This window comes from Electrona antarctica, assembly GCF_951216825.1.
Source record: "Electrona antarctica genome assembly, chromosome: 2".
Classification (NCBI taxonomy): domain Eukaryota; kingdom Metazoa; phylum Chordata; class Actinopteri; order Myctophiformes; family Myctophidae; genus Electrona; species Electrona antarctica.
This window is the reverse complement of record NC_136807.1, coordinates 37856153-37875631: the sequence shown is the minus strand read 5'-3', so window position 1 is coordinate 37875631 and position 19479 is coordinate 37856153. Positions and strand designations below refer to the sequence as shown.

Sequence of the window (19479 nt, the reverse complement as noted above, 5' to 3'; positions counted from 1 at the left end):
GCCCAATGCATTCTCTATGGCAATAGCACAAACTTTGGCATGCTACTAAACCTACATACTTCCACCTAGCAACCCCATTCTAGCCTATTTAGGTTAATCTTACGGTGGACATGTTTGCCTGAAAAGGAATCATTGAAATTAGTTATTTAACTTAAACGCCCAATGCATTCTCAATGGTTCACTTTTCATTCATAAAACCGGGTTTACATATGTAAACCTACGTTTTATTTCAATTCAAGTGAACCTGTACCCATGTGACAACATGAACAGTATACCAAATTAGTCACGAGGAGAGTAAGTGGCCAAACCTATAGGCCTACAGGTCAAAAAAGCCATACATAAGGACTAAAACTCATCACAGTAATACAGCAGAACACAACCAACTGAGTTCTAGCATTGTATTGTCAAAACATTCTCCAGGTTAATTCCAATAAACTGTTCCAATCACAGGAAACAAACATTCTGGAGCACAACCCACGGGTGCCCATATTTAACTGAGAACGATACAAACATGAAGCCTCATCATCTGAGGCTTCGGGTGTCATATCCTGCCATGTGCCTGGGACAGCAAGTCCCGTCTGACTGGAAGACACCATGGCTGGCCCTCCAGCATTTCGTAGATCTCTCCCATCCATGGTTTCTGTGGCCAATTCAGTGCCACCAATAGTTCCTGGGCGCGCAGCAACCTCACCATCCTGAGGAAAGCCGGCAGGAGAGGAAGTGGGGAAAAAGCATACAGCCTCTGCTGAGGCCAAGAAAGGCTCAGTGCATCTACCCCCAGTGGTCCTGGTGGTCCATTCATTGACGACCACAGAGGAAAGTGAGTATTCCCGTCCGTGCATGGCAAACAGGTCTACTTCTGCCCGACCAAAGTGTTGAAGCCATTTTCCATAATCGTCTCCATAGGAAACCACTGCAGTCAAGCACTAAAAAAAACTGTTACTGTACACTGTATAAAATGATAATCCCCATACGTCACGTCCCATCAATGCATGCTTCTAACTTTACTTTTTCCTGTTAGATAAAATAAGATCGTATAGTTTTGGTACAGGTACTAAGATTGCAACTACTGAGAAATACTGTAATTCTTTCGTGATTATTTTCTCTTTGTCAAAAAGGCTTCTTTGAAAACACTTTTGGTCTCAGTTCACAGATACACGGTGGACATTTGATTTAAAAAGCACACAGGTTTTTATTGCATATCAATTTCATGTATAAATTCTTCATAGCATTGGAAAGATTACATTTGGTATACATTTCTATTCTACAGAATTAACATCGGAGTCATTTTTTTTCAATGAAATTTCTCTAAAGTACATCTTCAATAATCACAAGCATCAAAAGAACTGCAATTTAAGAATTGTTCAATATTATTCTACAATCCTTTTTTTATTTGTATTTTTTAAATTATTTCTTGTCCCACCAGTCTGTCTCTCTTCTATGTGTTTCAGAGCCATCTGCCCGGTACATTCGTAAGGCAGTCAAGAACTTTGAAGTCAAACCTACTAAAACCTAAACCACATGTACAATAAGTGCATCTACGGATTTATTTTATTCTTTTTTTGTTTTATTTGATACACATTTCACAAATGGACATCATTATTATGACCGCTAAACACATCATGCACATTTTTTTTCCTGTTTTCAATAAACATAACAGAGGCGATATTACAACTCAAACGAAACAAGCACCATCCATTTAAACCCATTTTTTTTCAATGATTTTGTTTTCTTCTTCAGACAAATGCACCAATGCCGTTTTTTTTAATTATAATCCTTAAAATACTATACAATTAAAAAGAAACAATATGTATATATAGATTTTCTTATTATTTTTTTTACTTTATCCTGTAACAGTGGGGGGGATGGGCAGGGGGACAGCAACCATGTTCTACTATGCTGAACCATGTTTCAGTGATCATTTGCCAGAATACTTTCCAAAGTTGGCTTTGCTTTACACAGCGCGTATTTATTACAGTAGTACATGACAAACATTATATATATAGTCAACCCCAAAAAATGTAGTAACCAAGGTATTTGCATTATATAACCAGGTGTGGTACAAGAATGTGTTAACTATGAATGAAACCTCATTCAGTAGCTAGTGTTAAAAAAAAAGGAACATCCCAAACCTCGGCCTTTAAAAATAGTGAGACGATGCAGCAGTCTTAGCATCAAACTATCACTGGCTATTATGAAAGAAAAATTACAGTGCTTCAGTATCGGATTTCTCGTTTGTTTATTATTTTCCTCCCGTTTTGAGCGTGGGTTGTCCACGTACTCAAAGAGAAACAGGTTTTGACGAGTGAAAAAAAAGAGCAAACAAACAAACAAACAAACAAAAAATAGAAAGAACAACTCTGACTGTATGTTCTCAGTTCTAGAGACCAAAGCCTTGATCAATGTATGGCTTGGACCCATGTGGTTTAAGTGCTATTTTGAAAAGTACAGCATCAGGCCTATATTTTCTATAGTCCTATCATGACAGGAAGATCAAGGTAAGAATGATCAACAAAGCTCACCCTCCCTCCTGTCTCCTACAGTTATCTACAGATATCTACAGTAAATGCCTCATGCCCTTCCGTAAGTGGCATTATCCACCTTGTTGACCGCCATTACGGACTACGTTCTCTGTGTGACCTATAATGTGAAGATTCGGGAAGCCAGATAATTAGAATTCAGATTAAGGAGGACTATTCCCTTTCTCCGCAAATTCAGAACCACACATCTGTAACGAAACATGTTTTACATGTGTTAGGAGGACAGTTAAGGTATAACCATTAACACCAGCAATGATACTATATACATTCTGGTACATTTGTATGTGTGTGTGTGTGTGTGTGTGTGTGTGTGTGTGCTGAATTTGTTATAATAATTTGTCTTCTGGACCAGTGATTATTTTACTCCATTATGCAACTACTTGTACCCCATCAAATTGTGACTGAGTTAGGATCTGACATTGATATAGTCTAAATTGTGTGATTATTTAAATTACCAGTAATGATAGCCCTAACCCTAACCCCATGGAAAAAACAGGGACTGTTTACGACTGGATTTCAAAAGAATTGTGTAAGGGTGACATTATAATGCCCTTTCCTGACATTCATGGAGACGGTTGCCCAAAATTGCCACTGTGTGAGACTTCAACCTTTGAAGAAAAACATTCAGCATACTGGGTTGAAATGGTTGAACTTGAAACAGGACATACCAACGTCTGGTAAGGATGCAGAAACAAGGATCTAAAACAAGCTAACCTTTTCACTATAAATAATAGCAGATGAGTTCATGGATTCTTTTCCATTTTGGCACACTAAAACGCATCAGAACAAGAGATTCTGAATCTCACTCACGTTCCAAAATTTCCAATAGGTGCTCGCTCCGTCGGCGACGAGAAACATGAGGGACAATACGACACTTAGTTCTCATTTTTCCGATTCATAATTGTGAACAACCAACCAAAAAATAAATAGAATACACAACACTCTCAAAAATCAAATATGTCAGAGTGTGAAGATAGCAACCAAACATGAACTATGACAGAAAATGCAAGCCCCTTAGAAGAGATGATTGTCAGAGAACAAAACGTTTTCTATGGGTTATTTGGCACATACCACTCTTGCTATGAACATCTAGGTTATTTTGTACATCATACAACAATATCATACAATTTTGGTCCTTCTCTAAAATAATTATATTAACATTTTAGCACTGAGGTGCCTACAAAGAAACAATACTGTTATCTAAGAGGGAAAAAAAGTAAATAAAATTAACAAATGAAATGAATTGAACATCTAAGGAGAGGAGAGAGAAAAAAATAAATACTTTCCTCTTGTTGAGTATGATTTTAATGTAATTTTCAGCATGATTAAAGAGGGTTAATAAAAATGGCTAGTGTCCTGGCTGGGTAATGAATCAAAATCACTGGTTGCACATTCTAAATGTTGTAGTGTCACTTTCTGTGTAATCATTCAACACAATAAGCTAAAAAAAAATCTATTGGGACAAATTTCCTAAATCCAGTAACATTCTGTCAATTATGGTGCTATCGTTGATTCGGTAACTTTTAGTTCAAAGTGGAATAACAGTACATGTGTGGGCCATGATCGGTGTGTGTGCGTGCGTGCGTGTGTGTGCGTGCGTGTGCGTGCGTGTGAGTCACAAGAGGGTATAAAAAACAAAACCTGGATGCCATAGTGCACGCCTATGTTCCTGCCAGTTGCTCTTGTTGAAATGCCACCACCCTGTGGCCATGCAGTGCCATTGCAGTGTTCAATTCCGCAGTGCTCTTTGTGTCCATAGACGTCATTGAGATATGAAAATCGTTCAGCATCTTTGTGAGAGCCATACTCAGGGTCGCCGTGGGGCTTTCAGTGGACCCAGTGGGGACTGGGGAGGGATGGGAGAATTGTGGAGTTTCTATGCAGTGGATAAGCATTCATCGTGTCCTTCACATCAACAGGGGCTGAGCAGTGCTTCCTCTATGTCAGAGTCTTTGTCTCTGCTTACAAGACCCCTCATCAAGGGATGATTATTTAGTTCAATCTCTCACGCTCTCTCTCTCTCACACTCCCGCACACTCACACGTGTGCACGCACGCACGCACGCACGCACGCACGCACGCACGTGCACACACCCGCACACACACACACACACACATACACACACTACTCTGGTCTAACCATTTTTCAATCACTTGTTTTCTATCCATTGTGATACTATTGCTCCAGTTCCTCCCCCCCAACCCCACTCTCCTCTCCCTCTCGCTCCCTCTCTCTCTCTCTCTCTGTGTCTCGTCTTCTAGATGTGGTTGAGTGGGTGAAAGCTGCTCGTCTCAGACGGTCCGCCTCCCATGCTCAGCCAAGCGTCCAGAGAGTTTTGGGAGGGCGCGTGCAAAGGGTTGTTCTCTGACAGAGACAGCATCATTGCATAAGCCTGTGGGAGAAGGACAAGAGGAAGAACCGTTTACTGGCGGCGGGAATCTCATTTTAGGCACACTGCTTGAATCCAGACCAACCTCTGAATTGGCCTCCACATGTAGATAAGTGGTTCTCAACCTATATATCTCAACCTATATATATATATATATATATATATATATATATATATATATATATATATATATAGTGGAGATAACAGCATGAACAGGTTGGAGAAACTTGATCACAAGTTTAATAGAATAGAATAGCAGGAGTTAATACGTTAGATTGTTAAATGTTTTTTGTGGCTTTTGCCTTTATTTTATATTTTTTATGGAGGGACAGACAGTAGGCTGACAGGAAATGGGGAGAGAGATGGGGGGAAGACATGCAGTAAAGGCCGTCGGGATCGGGAGTCGAACCCGCGGCACACTGCCAGACTGGATTACCAGCCAAGGTACCTGGACCATTGAGCCATGGCCCAGTACGTTAGATTGTTGGTTAAGTAATGGACAGGACAGGACAAAAACAGATTCCATTTGGCCACAGAATCGAAAAATGCCGACCTTGTTTTCGATTTTATCCCAAATTCCGAAGCTCCACATTTCTTATACTCTAACCATTTTCACCTCACCTCCTACGTCTTATCTATAGAGGAAACCCCACGTCTTTCCTCTCCCCCTCTCCCGTTTTGTCAACATCCATATAGGGCAACGTACCTGGGTTTTAGCCTGCCTGTACAATGTCTCTTTCAATGTCTCCGACTCTAGCGACGTGTTAAACATGTCTTTAACGTCAAAGGGCGGCTCGTCACCGGCGGCCTTACGCACGCCGTCCAGGCTCTTGGGAAAGCCTTCCAGGTCCAATAGAGAGCCCTCCTCCTCTAAACACCTGCACACCCAATGTGGGGGAGATGGGGATATATGGATGGGTAGATAAGACACCCAATGTGGGGGAGATGGGGATATATGGATGGGTAGATAAGACACCCAATGTGGGGGAGATGGGGATATATGGATGGGTAGATAAGACACCCAATGTGGGGGAGATGGGGATATATGGATGGGTAGATAAGACACCCAATGTGGGGGAGATGGGGATATATGGATGGGTAGATAAGACACCCAATGTGGGGGAGATAGGGATATATGGATGGGTAGATAAGACACCCAATGTGGGGGAGATGGGGATATATGGATGGGTAGATAAGACACCCAATGTGGGGGAGATGGGGATATATGGATGGGTAGATAAGACACCCAATGTGGGGGAGATGGGGATATATGGATGGGTAGATAAGACACCCAATGTGGGGGAGATGGGGATATATGGACACCCAATGTGGGGGAGATGGGGATATATGGACACCCAATGTGGGGTAGATGGTTGGGGGATATATGGATGTACAGTATGGATACAATGTGGGGTAGATGGAGGATATATGGATGGATAGACGGAAGGATGGATAGGCAGACAGACACAGACACAGGAGGGTAAACAGAGGGATGGATGAGGGTAGGAAAAGAAAGTTTGTTGGAAAGGAAAGGATGCAAAGAGTTAACAGCGATCGACCGTGTTGGTACCAAGAAAGAGAGGTGGTCAAGAAAGGAAGGAGGAAAGTTTAGTTTGAAAGACAAACAGTTGAGGAGCAGAGTAGACATAAGTACAGTAGAGCCCGACCGACATATCGGCCATTATTTGACTCGATATTGGCAATTAAATATGCAGCCGAGTGCCGACGTGTTCTGATTTTCGGAAAACGGAAACGTTTTTAAAACGTTTTGGAAAGTTGATGTACAGTACAAGCTCACAATGCGTCATGATGGGATGTTTCTGTGTATTTTATGTGCTTGTAACTTTGTATCAACTTTAATTAACGTTGTATAATTAATGTTAAATGTTATGCTGTGTTTTCATTCATTGAAGTATATCTATTTGCATATATTTATTTTCTATAACAAGTTAAATGTTGTGAAATAGAAACTTGAATTTCAAGATTGTGCACTGAAAAGCAAACTACATGTGGCATCGGTCGGGCTCTAGGCATACAATCTAAGAAACCACTGTGTGGTGAGAATGTCCAGAAGAAGGATTGAGCGGGCAGGTAAGGGGGGAGGGGATTGTCCTCAAATTAACTCAACTTGTGTCCCGTCATCATGATTAGACAAGGGAGCGGACAGGACCAGGGATGTGAATTCATGGCAAACAGACGCAGCCGTGAGTGAGCTCACACAGTCAGTGCTCCTATACCTACCTATCCGATTCGTGCTCTACATGCATGGGTCGCATCATGGCATAGGACACTCACAAAACCAAGATGTTCATTGTCCCTCGAGAAAGGACAATTCACTCACAATACTCTGTGATAACGTGCACTGTCAACTCAACTCAAGTTCATGACAAAACGTAAACGTGATGGTCACTAGACTGACGGTCTTAGGCCCTAACCACACCAAAGGATCACCATGCAACTCCTTGGGTCCAAACGGTTGCAAGGAGTTAACGCTAAAACCGTCTTGACCATTTGGTGTGGTTTGGGCCATTGAATTCCATGCGTTGAGTCACTAGGGACGACGCCCGTCAACGTGCAACAGGTCATATCACACCGCTGGGACAACGCTAGAACCGTCTCGACCCTTTGGTGTGGTTAGGGCTTTAGTTATCTTCATTGCCACTGAAACCATTAGGTTATGGCAAAGTATGACAGATGACAGACCCAAGAATACACACTCTGTTGGACACAACAAATGAAAGATCTATGGAATATGGACGGCTTCAACAGTCTGCTGCTTCGAGGCACAGTGAAAACCCTTGTCAACATCTGGTCAGCGTGTTTACCCTATAGGAAGTAGTGGTAAACATAGGCTAGCAAGCTAGCTACCTAGCTCAGTAACAGCTGTTCCTCTGATAGTCATTAGATGTCCAAGCCAGCTGTGTTAATGTTTGTATTCTAAAAGCATCTATTAGAAGATGGAATGGAATAATTATTATGTATATGGAATGGTTACAAAACAAATCTTTCTTGATGTGTGTTTCTTGTGTGGCGTATTAACATTCATTTAATTATTCATCTGTCTTTCTCTATGCCAAAAGCCAGCTGTTGGTGTTTAATAGTGGGATTAGTTTGAACGAGGACGAGAACATGAGGGGTTGCTGTAAAAGGCAAATATATACTTTGCCGTACGACTCATTTCGACAAGTCGTTTAACAAAAATGACGATATTTTCAAACAAAAATATGCCATTTATGTCAAGCAAAGGGGCGCATTTAAAGGGCATGCTTGTAGCGTACACATGTGTTCTGTAATAGAGCACCAAAGTCTGATGTCAATATCGGTAGAGGGCGCTAAGTCCACAGGTTCATGTACTTTTTATTTGCATTGTAATAGCCTCATATAAGAACTGTGTTTGAATCTGACTGAGAGAAAACGCTATTGTTACTGATGCTGAATTAGTAAAATCTTCGCTAGAAACAGGCTGTATGAAATATGACTGACTGACTGACTGTTGTAAACGATACAGAGACAATTTTTGGACCACAAATTCTTATATGAGACGATTTTAAGATGACCCCCATGTTATTCTCTATAGAGAAAAACTTCCATGAACCAGGGGATGAGCGAGTGACGTCAGGACTTCTGCGCTCTATGATGCTGTGACAAGAGATGAGGGACATATCCTTATTCATCACATCGTGGGTGTACATGTGACTGCATCGCAGTGTTGATTTCGTCGACTAAAACTAAAACGACGGCATCGAGGCCCGCCGAAATACATTTCAGTCTACTAAATCAACTGTAGATTTAGTCGACTAAAATCTTATGATATTTAGTCAACTAAAACTAGACTAACACTAACACATTCCAGGGGACTAAAATATGACTAAAACGAAGTGAAAACTATTCAAGAGACTATGACTAAAACGCATGCGTTGTTACCTGGATCAACGACAGGTCTGCTACAGGTCTGCTCAAGAGGGGCGCAACAACGCAAGTGTAAAAAAAAAGCTAAACAGAATCCAGGTCTGGTGAGTCGCGGGCGTGTGCACGAAGCGAGCACGCGCGCAACAAATTCACGGGACCGCGCTCACGTAAATACGCTTGCTCCCCAGTGCTGCATGCAAAAACGCAGGTCTCATTGAAAACGAACTATAGGCGCGTTAAATGGCTTCACGTTTGAAAGGCCCTTAAAGCTCCTAGTGTATACCTGCGCGTGTGTTCGTAGGTCATCGCTAACGGAGCCCCCTCCGCTTCCTCGTCCTCCTCGTCCTCTTCGTACGCTCCCGTCGTCATGGTAACCGGAGACGGCGACTCGGGCGCCTCGTCCTGAGACTTCTCCGTCAGGCTGCCTTCCTCCTCCTCTTCGTCGTCGCCCTCCGCCTCCTCCTCCTCCTCCTCCAGCCCTTGGAGCCTCGCCAGCTTGGAGTTGGACAGGCTGTGGCTGGGCGGATGCTCCTCGTCCACTTGGTCTGACCTGCAGGGTGGCGGGGAGCAAAGTGTCAAAAAGTGTCTACGTTTGGAGGGGTTTATACTGTATATCACTCTCTCTTTTTCTATGTCTCTCTCTCTCTCTCTCTCTCTCTCTCTCTCTCACTGGCTCTAGAATTTGTTCTATACTGCAGCCTGATGCCCAGGGACGTGCACACATAGACATCAAAGGGGGCTTGAGCCCCTGCCCTTTTACCCGTCTGGAAAACAACTGCCCTCTCCAGACCACAAATGCAGCATTTACTATGGTGAAAGAAATGCAAATGCCTTCCTCCCCTTTCCATGGCATACCGGAAGTCAGCATTCAAGAGAATTCTCCTGAACTTGAACACAGTATTTTGTGTTGAACAAATTTGTTTAGAAATCCATGTCGTACACTGCATCTCCACTAGCTAAAGAGTGCTGGGTTGCGCCCCGAAAATAGCTGATCTACAAGCTCTCAACGCGTCACAGCGTGACGTGTTGAGAGCTTGTAGCTTGTAGATCTGCTATTTTTGTCCAAAAGTGCCCTCTTACGGGATTTCAGCCCCTGCCCCTCTAACACTCTCTACGCGTGTTAGAGGGACGTAAATCCCATAAAAACCAGTAGTGATGATTGGCAGTCAGAGGTGAGTGACTACAGTCAGCTTCACCAGCCAGAGGCAATGTTTTGGCAAGCAAGGCTGGTACAAAATGACTCATGGTACAAGAGTTTTGGTATCAAAGATAAGTCACTCGGCTTGCACAGTCCAGCCAAACAAATGAGTGCCGACAGTCACTGTGGAGAGCCTTTCAAATGAGACAGAAAAGACTAATTAGCTTAGAGAGAGAGAGAGAGAGGGAGGGAGGGTTCACTCAAACTGTAATGGATGCGTGTGAGCGAGGAAAGAAGATGGCTGATCTGCAAACAGGCTATCAGCACACAACGATTATGACCTGACGTCTGTACATTTTCCAGCCAACCACCCCCCACCTCTCCCCCCCATCCAGACCCTCAGACCACGATGTCATGGCTCATGATATCATTTCCTCTGGGACGGCAAAATTTACCCCGTCCATTTTGTTTTCCTTTTTTATAAATCACACAGTGGACATTTATCAAACCAGACAGGATTACATTTGGGAAGGGGCGTACAGGGACAGGATTGGGTCACACACATAGTGGGTGGGTAGAAATGTGTAGGGGGTAGATTTAGGCGTGCGTGCGTGCGTGCGTGCGTGCGTGCGTGCGTGCGTGCGTGCGTGCGTGCGTGCGTGCGTGCGTGCGTGCGTGCGTGCAAATCACCCTCTTCTTCTTTTTCTTCTGCTCTTTCCATCTAGAAGATGAAATACCCCCACTGCCCCCCCCCCAACCCCAAAATCAAATTGCCAAGCCAGTTGGCAGAGGAAAGAACATTTTGCCTGTGTGCGAACGCAGAGACGAGCGTAACTCTGACATGAGGGGGGCCCTGGGTTTTGTCATTTAGCCTAAACACGTCAGCAGGGTGTTTGTGTTAGCTGTCTGGGCAGCAAGGGGGGTACGGGGCGACTGACTGGGGGAAGCGCTCCATCATCAATGAATCTCCTAGATCACTGCTTCTCAAACCTTTAGATTACCTACAAATGGAACCAAATGGACCCTAATGGGTCAAAGGGTCAATTTAGAACCCCCTTAAGGAACCATGAGAGCCCCTTGATCCCACTTTGAGATCGCCGGGGTCCGCGGGGACCACCAGACGTCCAAATGGACCCTTTATGGGTCTGTAACTCTTAGAGTGTACAAAATGGAAGCGGTATAAATGTATACACTCTCCCAGTTATAGACCCATAATGATCCGTTTGAACCCCCTGGCGGTCCCCGCACCTGATGTTGAGAAACTGGTTCTTAAACTTTCCAGGCCACGGCCCTCCCCAACATAATCATATTTGAACTGGGGAGCGCCCTCCCCAACATAATCATATTTGAACTGGGGAGCGCCCGCCGCCCACCCTGACAGGCATGGAATTGTATGAGTTGAGGCATTACACTTTTGACTCGGTTCCACATATTGTGAAAGCCGATCTACATGCTCACAACGGCTCGCTGCTATTACAGTTTTTTTTCCCCCTATACTTCATAGGTAACATTTTACACAGTAATGGTCATATTTTATTTATTTTATTATAGAGGTAATAAAAAGGTCTTAAAAGCCCTTAAATTGTAAGTTTGCTGTTGAGAGGGAGAAAACAATATTAAAATCATTAAGTGGACCCACCAGTTTGAGAACACTGTCCTAGAGAAATGCCTCAACCTGAGACAGAGGCCCCCCTCAGTGGCCCAGCAGCCAGTCAATTCAGCTCAGACCCACAGACGTGGAAACAGTTCCAACTATGACTGCACCATCCCCCCCCCCCACCGTTTTCTTTTTGCGAATAACCATGCATGTTTGTGAGATTTTGAATTCCTGTAAATAATTCATAATTGCAGAGTGTAGGGGTTTCCAAAAATACCAAAATATTACGTTTAATTTGGCATGCTTGCTGTCACTCTAACTGTAAAACCGACAGGCCTTAACCCATTTAGGCCTGACGTCGAAATAAAAAAAAAGATTTTCACGATTTTCAAAAATAGCAGATCTACAAGCTCGTAGCGCGCCACCGAGTGGCGCGCTACGAGCTTGTAGATCTGCCGCCCCTGTCCTGGGGGGCGAAGATCTGCTGAATATAGCCAACCTACAAGCTCACGATGCATACAGAGCCACCAAAAATGATCGGCTGAGTTGTGTTGCAAGCTTGTATAGATCAGCTAATTTTGGCGTAGATATTTGATGGGAAGGAAAAAGGAGCGTCTCTAGTGTAATGCCCTGGGGGACACCGGTCAACTAAGCATAAGGGGTTTAACTTTAAATGGTTAATACATGTGATTTGACTTTGATATCTTTATTGATAACAAAACATATGTAACATATGTCATCGAAACATGTAGCAAAACAGTATAATCATTTTATCCAAAGTTGCGTAGCACTGGTCCATTGAACTGTAGAACTTAAGCCATTTTGCAGTTACTCATATTACCTTGAGTCTAGTCCTCGCTTTTTCTGATTGTGATGCAGTTTACATATTCACATAAAAGTTTGTTATATTTAGTTATTTACTTATTACTTTACTTATATTTACTTACTATATTACAAAATATACATCTACACTCCACTAAACTCTTCCTTTTGTACACTCAAAGAGCAATCACTAAGTCAGCGTCTACCCTTTGCCCGCCTGGAAACTGCTTAAACAAAAGCCTCTCATGAGAAAACATAGGTTTCCAGGGACTTTTATTTTGACTGGCTTCGATACTGTGAAAAGGAGGGAATTCTTAAGGAGGGATTTTTTTTTCTCCTTTTTTTGCCAGGCTGGACACGCACGCACAATTGCAGATAGACATTCATGGATGGCTGTCTGCACAAAGCATTCGACTCCAGTCAGTCAGAGACAGAAAGAACATGGGTCTGTCTGGTGGGAGGACAGAAAACAGAACACTTTACTCTGAATTACAGATATTAAAATGTCAGGCCAGCTTGTTGTAGATGAGACTCAATATTGATCCCAGATGGCAGAGGGGCTAAATTGCCACTGGGCCTGCTGGCTTTTATGTGGACTGACAGGGAAGGGGGAGGACGGGACAGACTACCAGGAAGGCATTCAAATTGAGGGATCGAGCACGGCTGGAAAAGAAAGACAGACACGAGAAAGAGAGAATGATGGAGCTAAAGAGAAGGAGAGACAGAGGGAAAGAGAGATAATACCTAGCTGGGGTATAGGGATATTTTCAACCCCCCAAATTGGGACCCTTAAATGAATGCACACATGCACCCATTCATGCATGATACTGACTAAGATACTGACATGATACTGACCTGACTTTTTTCCCCTCAAATTTCACTCAAAACACCGTACAAATAACTACATAATGATCAAATACTGGTCCAGTTGAATGTAAAATCTGTGTGTGTGTGTGTGTGTGTGTGTGTGTGTGTGTGTGTGTGTGTGTGTGTGTGTGTGTGTGTGTGTGTGTGTGTGTGTGTGTGTGTGTGTGTGTGTGTGTGTGTGTGTGTGTGTGTGTGTGTGTGTGTGTGTGTGTGTGTGTGTACGCACACACACTTGCTCATGCTTTAACAAAATCTGTTTGAATTGTCAAATATGAGGTTGTTCTTCTTAGCAGACGGACTTGGCATTTTCAACTGCAAGTTCAAACTTTTGCCTGTTTATTCTAATGTTGATTAACATGAATGGAGTTTGTTTGCTCTAAAATACCACAAAGCACAATACATAGCCATAGCTTTATGCAAATTACTTCTCATTGGATTTAGTGTTGCTTGACCAATGTAGCTGAAAACAAGTCCATTTCCCATGACGACCAGGAGAGTTGCTCTCTTCAGTTAACACCTTAGAATCTAGAATGTAGAATTTATATAATCTAGTAATCCTACATGTGAGGCTCTACTCTCTGCCATATCATGTTACACATTCAACCACTAGAGTGCACTGTTCGCTATTTGTTGCCATTACATACACAAAACATGATAACACTTTTGCTACCTATATGACACAAAACTTTGAATCATTTATACTTGTTCGATCGACTGTGCTGCTGGCCGGAGCAAGGCTGTCGTGCGGCAAAGCATGAATTAGTCTTCTTAATCACTTAGTGGTTCCCAAACTTTTTCATGTCAAGGACCCCCAAATTGATACTAATTCGCCCGTGGACCCCAATTTGAAGAGATATGCCAAGGACCCCATAAAAGAACATTCAAGGACCCCCAGTTTTACATGCATTGTAGGCTACGGACCCCATCTAATGGCATTTATATTTCTGGGACCCCAATGTAATAGAATGTATTGTAAAATCAATGTTAATTTAACACAGAGTGTACAAATGGAACCAAATGGACCCATTTGTACACTCTCAGAGTTACAGACCTGTAAGGGTCCATTTGGTCCCAAATTTTAATTTTAGCTGGGGACCCCCTGGAACTCCCTCAAGGACCCCTAGGGGTCCCCGGACCCCACTTTGGGAACCACTGACTGACTTAAGCGGCAGCGCTCTAGACTTAGTAAACTGGGCCTGAGTTGGCTCTGCACATGGACTGCTTGTTTCCATCAATACCAAATGTCTTATAAAATAGCTGATCTACAAGCTCACAATGCGTTACAAGTACAACCCAACGCCTTGTGAGCTTACGCTTTAGATCAGCGACTTTTGGCAAAACTGGTGGTTAAGAGTGTGTTGTTTGTGTGATGTGTGTTTGAGTGGGTGCACAGGTTAATGGTGTGTATATGTGTGAACACCGTAAAGGGCAGCGTGCTAGTGTGTCAGTGTTAGTCTCGATCTGCATTCCCTACCTCTTATCCGTGGAGCTGGAGGCCTGGTTCATCTCACTGTTGGAGATGAAGTTACGGATTTCTGAGAAGTACGAGTCCTCCTTCTCGTCCAAAAGTGCGTGATTGTCTGGCTCTGGCTCCGAGTTTGGCGAGGAGATGGTGGTTCCTAGGTTGGACAGCATCCCAGACTGTTGGCTCACTGTGGGGAAACGCAGGCAGATAAAGAAACACACACACACACACACACACACACACACACACACACACACACACACACACACACACACACACACACACACACACACACACACACACACACACACACACACACACACACACACACACACACACACACACTTTATTAGTATGATGATTATCAGACATGCGTAACATCAAGCATAACGGTTATTATACACAATTCTCAAATAGCAATATGGTGGACCATATTGACTGTTCTTTGATTAAGATCTGGCTAGTGTACAACATACAGATTTTAAAATATTTTTTGGTGTATAGCGTTGACTGTCAATTTCCCTCCATACCATTCCCGTATTACGTATTGTGCTAATGTATAAAAACAAACAGAAAACAGAGCAAAATTATTATATTACCATTACCGTCTCTCTATAGGAAATAATGATACAGTATACAGTGCGTATACTAGGGTACAGGTAGACTACTGTAAAAGTATATTAGTAGCCTAGTGCAAAGGTCGGTGCAGACCATTACTTTTTCTTCATTTAGTTGACTGACAAAATCTAAACACAATAACAATGAACTAGTATCAGGGGCCAAAACATACGGAAAGCGCTTGGTCAAATAAATCCCTACAAACTTGCATGAAAGCGTACGATTTCACCCGGTTCTTTTTCAACCTCCATTCAGGGAAGGTTTGCACATATGTTGGTTCTTTTGGAAACGCCCTGCTACAGTACGTACACTCCCATGTGGGAGCTCTCTCCAGACCAACCACAGTTTACTATTGTTGGCCACTGAGCGGCTCCACGGGGCAGTTAGGGGTTAAGTACCTTATTTCAGACTTCATATTTAGGTTGTATTTTTAGGTCTAGAAGAAATACTTTCCGTTCAAAGGATTCTCCTATTTCTGCCCCCCTTTATTTCAGCGACTGTGATATTACTTATGGCCCTGAAGGAGGAGTTCTGAGTGCATTAATGACAGAAAACTTCAGAACAGGAAAATTAAATCCACAATCGGCTATTCTCTTGTGTAATATCCATCGGCTTCCTCTGTGAAACCAAACACACTGCAAAACTAAAATGTTGCAGTATAATAATTAAAAACAAAACAAAAATGATTTTGTTATTGTTTCTCTTATTATATTTAGGCTTTCTGTGTTGATGAGACAGGACAGTGGGGAGAGTCAAGGGATGCTGCTGCCTCACTGTCCACAAGGCAGGGATGTCACTGTTATACTTTTAAGGCCTATAGTTCAATTTATACTTCATCACGGCGAACAACACATTGGAACCACTGATAGCAACATACGTTTTTCAGAAATTAGATTTAGAAAAAACGCAGATCTACAAGCTCATAGCGCGGCACCGACTGAGGTGCAGGTGTTGCTGACCAGGAACTGACCAGGTATGTTCTCGTGCTCGTGCTTCTTGAGGTGGCGGTCCAGATTGGTCTGCTGACCGAAGCAGCGGTTGCAGAGGTGACACTTGAAGGGCTTCTCCTTGTTGTGGATGTTGCGGACGTGGCGCTGGAGGTTAGACGAGATGCTGAACGAGCGGTCACAGTATTTACACCTGCCGACACGGGGACAGAAAAGAGCCCAGAGTTAGGGTGGCGGTATAGCCTCCGAGACCACATGCATGCCTTTCAAAAGAAAAGAAAATGCCTGGGCGAGAACCCATTCCATCGTGGCATACAGTAGCGCAAACACTTCTCTCTCGATCTGCTAATTACTGATGGTCTGCAGCTTTATTCACTTGACTCACACGCACGCACACACGCACACACACTCCTCTCTCTTAATTAGGCTCATCTGCTGCAGGTGTGTCTAGTTTCTGCCGGCGGATCCTGCCGGGAGATGCCTATGCCATAGAAAGCATATAGGTCTCCTTCAGGCTAGGGTGGCGGAGAGGGGAATGGTGGACCCGAGAAGAGAAAGCACATGTGACGGGAGCTAACGCAAGACGAGAAGGAGGATTAAACTGGAGGTATGAGCAAGAAAGAAAGATGAAGTGCATGTCTGTGTCTGCATGCGTGCGTGCGTGCGTGCGTGCGTGCGTGCGTGCTGGAAAATGTGGTAAAGATACACTAACTGAGCCCCCTGTTCCACTCAGTATAAACAGTAATTACCCTTCTTGGTTCTAAACGCCACATTACTCCGCTCATCTAGAGGGGCCTATTTCATGACCACATGCGTTGCTACTGCCACCGCACAAGCACACACACACACACACACACACACACACACACACACACACACACACACACACACACACACACACACACACACACACACACACACACACACACACACACACACACACACACACACACACACACACACACACACACACACACGAGCGCACAGCCCACCTCGGTTCATTCAGACAAGATCCATTTAATTTGCCTGTAAACAAACAATAGAGCTGAGCCTTCTGGGAGCCCAGGTCTTCATCGTTGTGATGGATGTGATGGATTCCTCAAGCCTCACTAAACATCTCCTTGTACTAAATATCTCCTCGTCCCCTACCTTACTGCCCCTGTCATTTGCAATTACACCCAATCAAAGTCAACAATTACAGCTAGGTAGTAGTAGGACTGAAAATAAAATAAAATAATTCTGCAGAAACGATGTGCATGTTGCAGATCAAGTGGATCAAACCTGAGAAGAGAAGAGAAGAGAAGAGAAGAGAAGAGAAGAGAAGAGAAGAGAAGAGAAGAGAAGAGAAGAGAAGAGAAGAGAAGAGAAGAGAAGAGAAGAGAAGAGAAGAGAAGAGAAGAGAAGAGAAGAGAAGAGAAGAGAAGAGAAGAGACCTACCTGTAGGGTTGCTCCCCTGTGTGTGTCCGCAGGTGTCTGGTGAGGTTAGCGGAGCGCGGGAAGATTTTCCCACAGTACCTGCAATGGAGGACAGAAGAGAATGGAGGGATGTGAGTGGGATAGAAAACACAATAGATTACACTTACTTTAGATTTTTTGTATTCATTAGTTGTACAAGTTTCCCTTGACCGTTACAGATTTTTACTCTCTCTTAGTGCAATTTACGCCAAGTTTCACTGGAGCATGCCCGCTTGTTGATCCGCCTGTCAAATTGCTTGCGCCTCTAATTGAAAATGAATTACTAGGCATGTCTGTCACGTCCTATCTGTAAAGTTTTTTTTTTACTAACTATAGCAATAATAGCATGATCGTTCACTTCCCTGTCATCAGGATTTGCCCGATGACAGGATTCCCAATGACTCGATTCACAACACTTTGCAACGTGTTGTGTGATCTTCTATGTTTGCGAATGTTTTTCCTATTTTCGCAGAATGTTCGCCTATGTGTTTTCCTATTATGACAGTGGTTTTCAAGCCTTTTCTTTTTAAGGCACATATGTATTCGGTAATTGAGCCACAGACCACCATTTGATGACATTTAGCCTCTCAGACCCAAAACTGAAGAATGTTTTTCCACAATTCCATGATGTATTGATGTTGGTACCATAGGAGAGATAACAGGTATATTGATCAAATTGTGTAGACTTCTTGAAAATTAAGTAATGCAGATGTTTAACAATAATTCTTGAGAGAAAATGAAACCAAATGGACCCGGAAACTCTCAAGAGTTAAAGATCTAATAAGGGTCCAATTGGTTACGAACTCTCCATCATTTAGCAGGGGACAACCTGGAACCCCCTCAAGGGCTGGTGGTCCCCAGACCACTGGTTGAAAACCACTGTATTGTGACATGGCCAGAATAATATACTGTAGGCCTTCTGCACGGGTCACATACCTGCAGGTATAGTAATAATATACTGTAGGCCTTCTGCACAGGTCACATACCTGCAGGTATAGTAATAATATACTGTAGGCCTTCTGCACAGGTCACATACCTGCAGGTATATTAATAATATACTGTAGGCCTTCTGCACAGGTCACATACCTGCAGGTATAGTAATAATATACTGTAGGCCTTCTGCACAGGGCACATACCTGCAGGTATAGTAATAATATACTGTAGGCCTTCTGCACAGGTCACATACCTGCAGGTATAGTAATAATATACGTGACTAAATTTGACTGAGGGACTGCCATTGGATTTTTTTGAATTTTCGTTTTTTCATGTCATATGAAAGCACGAAATCATAGCTTTAAATTGACATATTGGTTGTTCAGTTTGACCCACCAGTTTAGGAGATATGGCTTATAGAGTAATGTCTTGCAGAGAAACAGCGAGTTGAGAAAACAGGCTTGAAAGGTTCAATTCTGTGGTCTCTAACATTACTCCTAGCTACATGTTTAAGCATTTATTTCATATTTACATGTCGATTTCAGCTCTGACACTTATTTCAGACATGCTCTAGTATGTGAAGAGTCTGCCTGTGCTATAAACTCATTTTGGGAAAAAAAAATTAAAAAAGGTTTTTCTCCTCTGGTGAAAAGCTGGAATTTGCGCGATGGCAGTCTCTCAGTCAAATCTGGTCACATACTGTAGGCCTTCTGCACAGGTCACATACCTGCAGGTATAGTGCTCCTATAGTAATAATATACTGTAGGCCTTCTGCACAGGTCACATACCTGCAGGTATA

The 19479-nt window shown here is 43.1% G+C and overlaps 1 protein-coding gene across 2 annotated transcripts in view; it reads right to left on the bottom strand.

Moving 5' to 3' along the window:
* Window positions 1-4796: 4796 nt before the first annotated feature.
* The window catches only part of prdm16 (PR domain containing 16), a 28735-nt gene continuing 14052 nt past the window's right edge, over window positions 4797-19479 (bottom strand). For both annotated transcript variants that reach the window (XM_079518826.1, XM_079518827.1), the window contains exons 9-13: window positions 17730-17807; window positions 16316-16485; window positions 14737-14914; window positions 9122-9388; window positions 4797-4932 (exon numbers count right to left, since the gene is read on the bottom strand). In XM_079518826.1, the coding sequence (XP_079374952.1) occupies window positions 4920-4932; window positions 9122-9388; window positions 14737-14914; window positions 16316-16485; window positions 17730-17807 (706 nt within the window). In that variant the 3' untranslated portion in view covers window positions 4797-4919. The remainder of the gene's footprint in view (window positions 4933-9121; window positions 9389-14736; window positions 14915-16315; window positions 16486-17729; window positions 17808-19479) is intronic.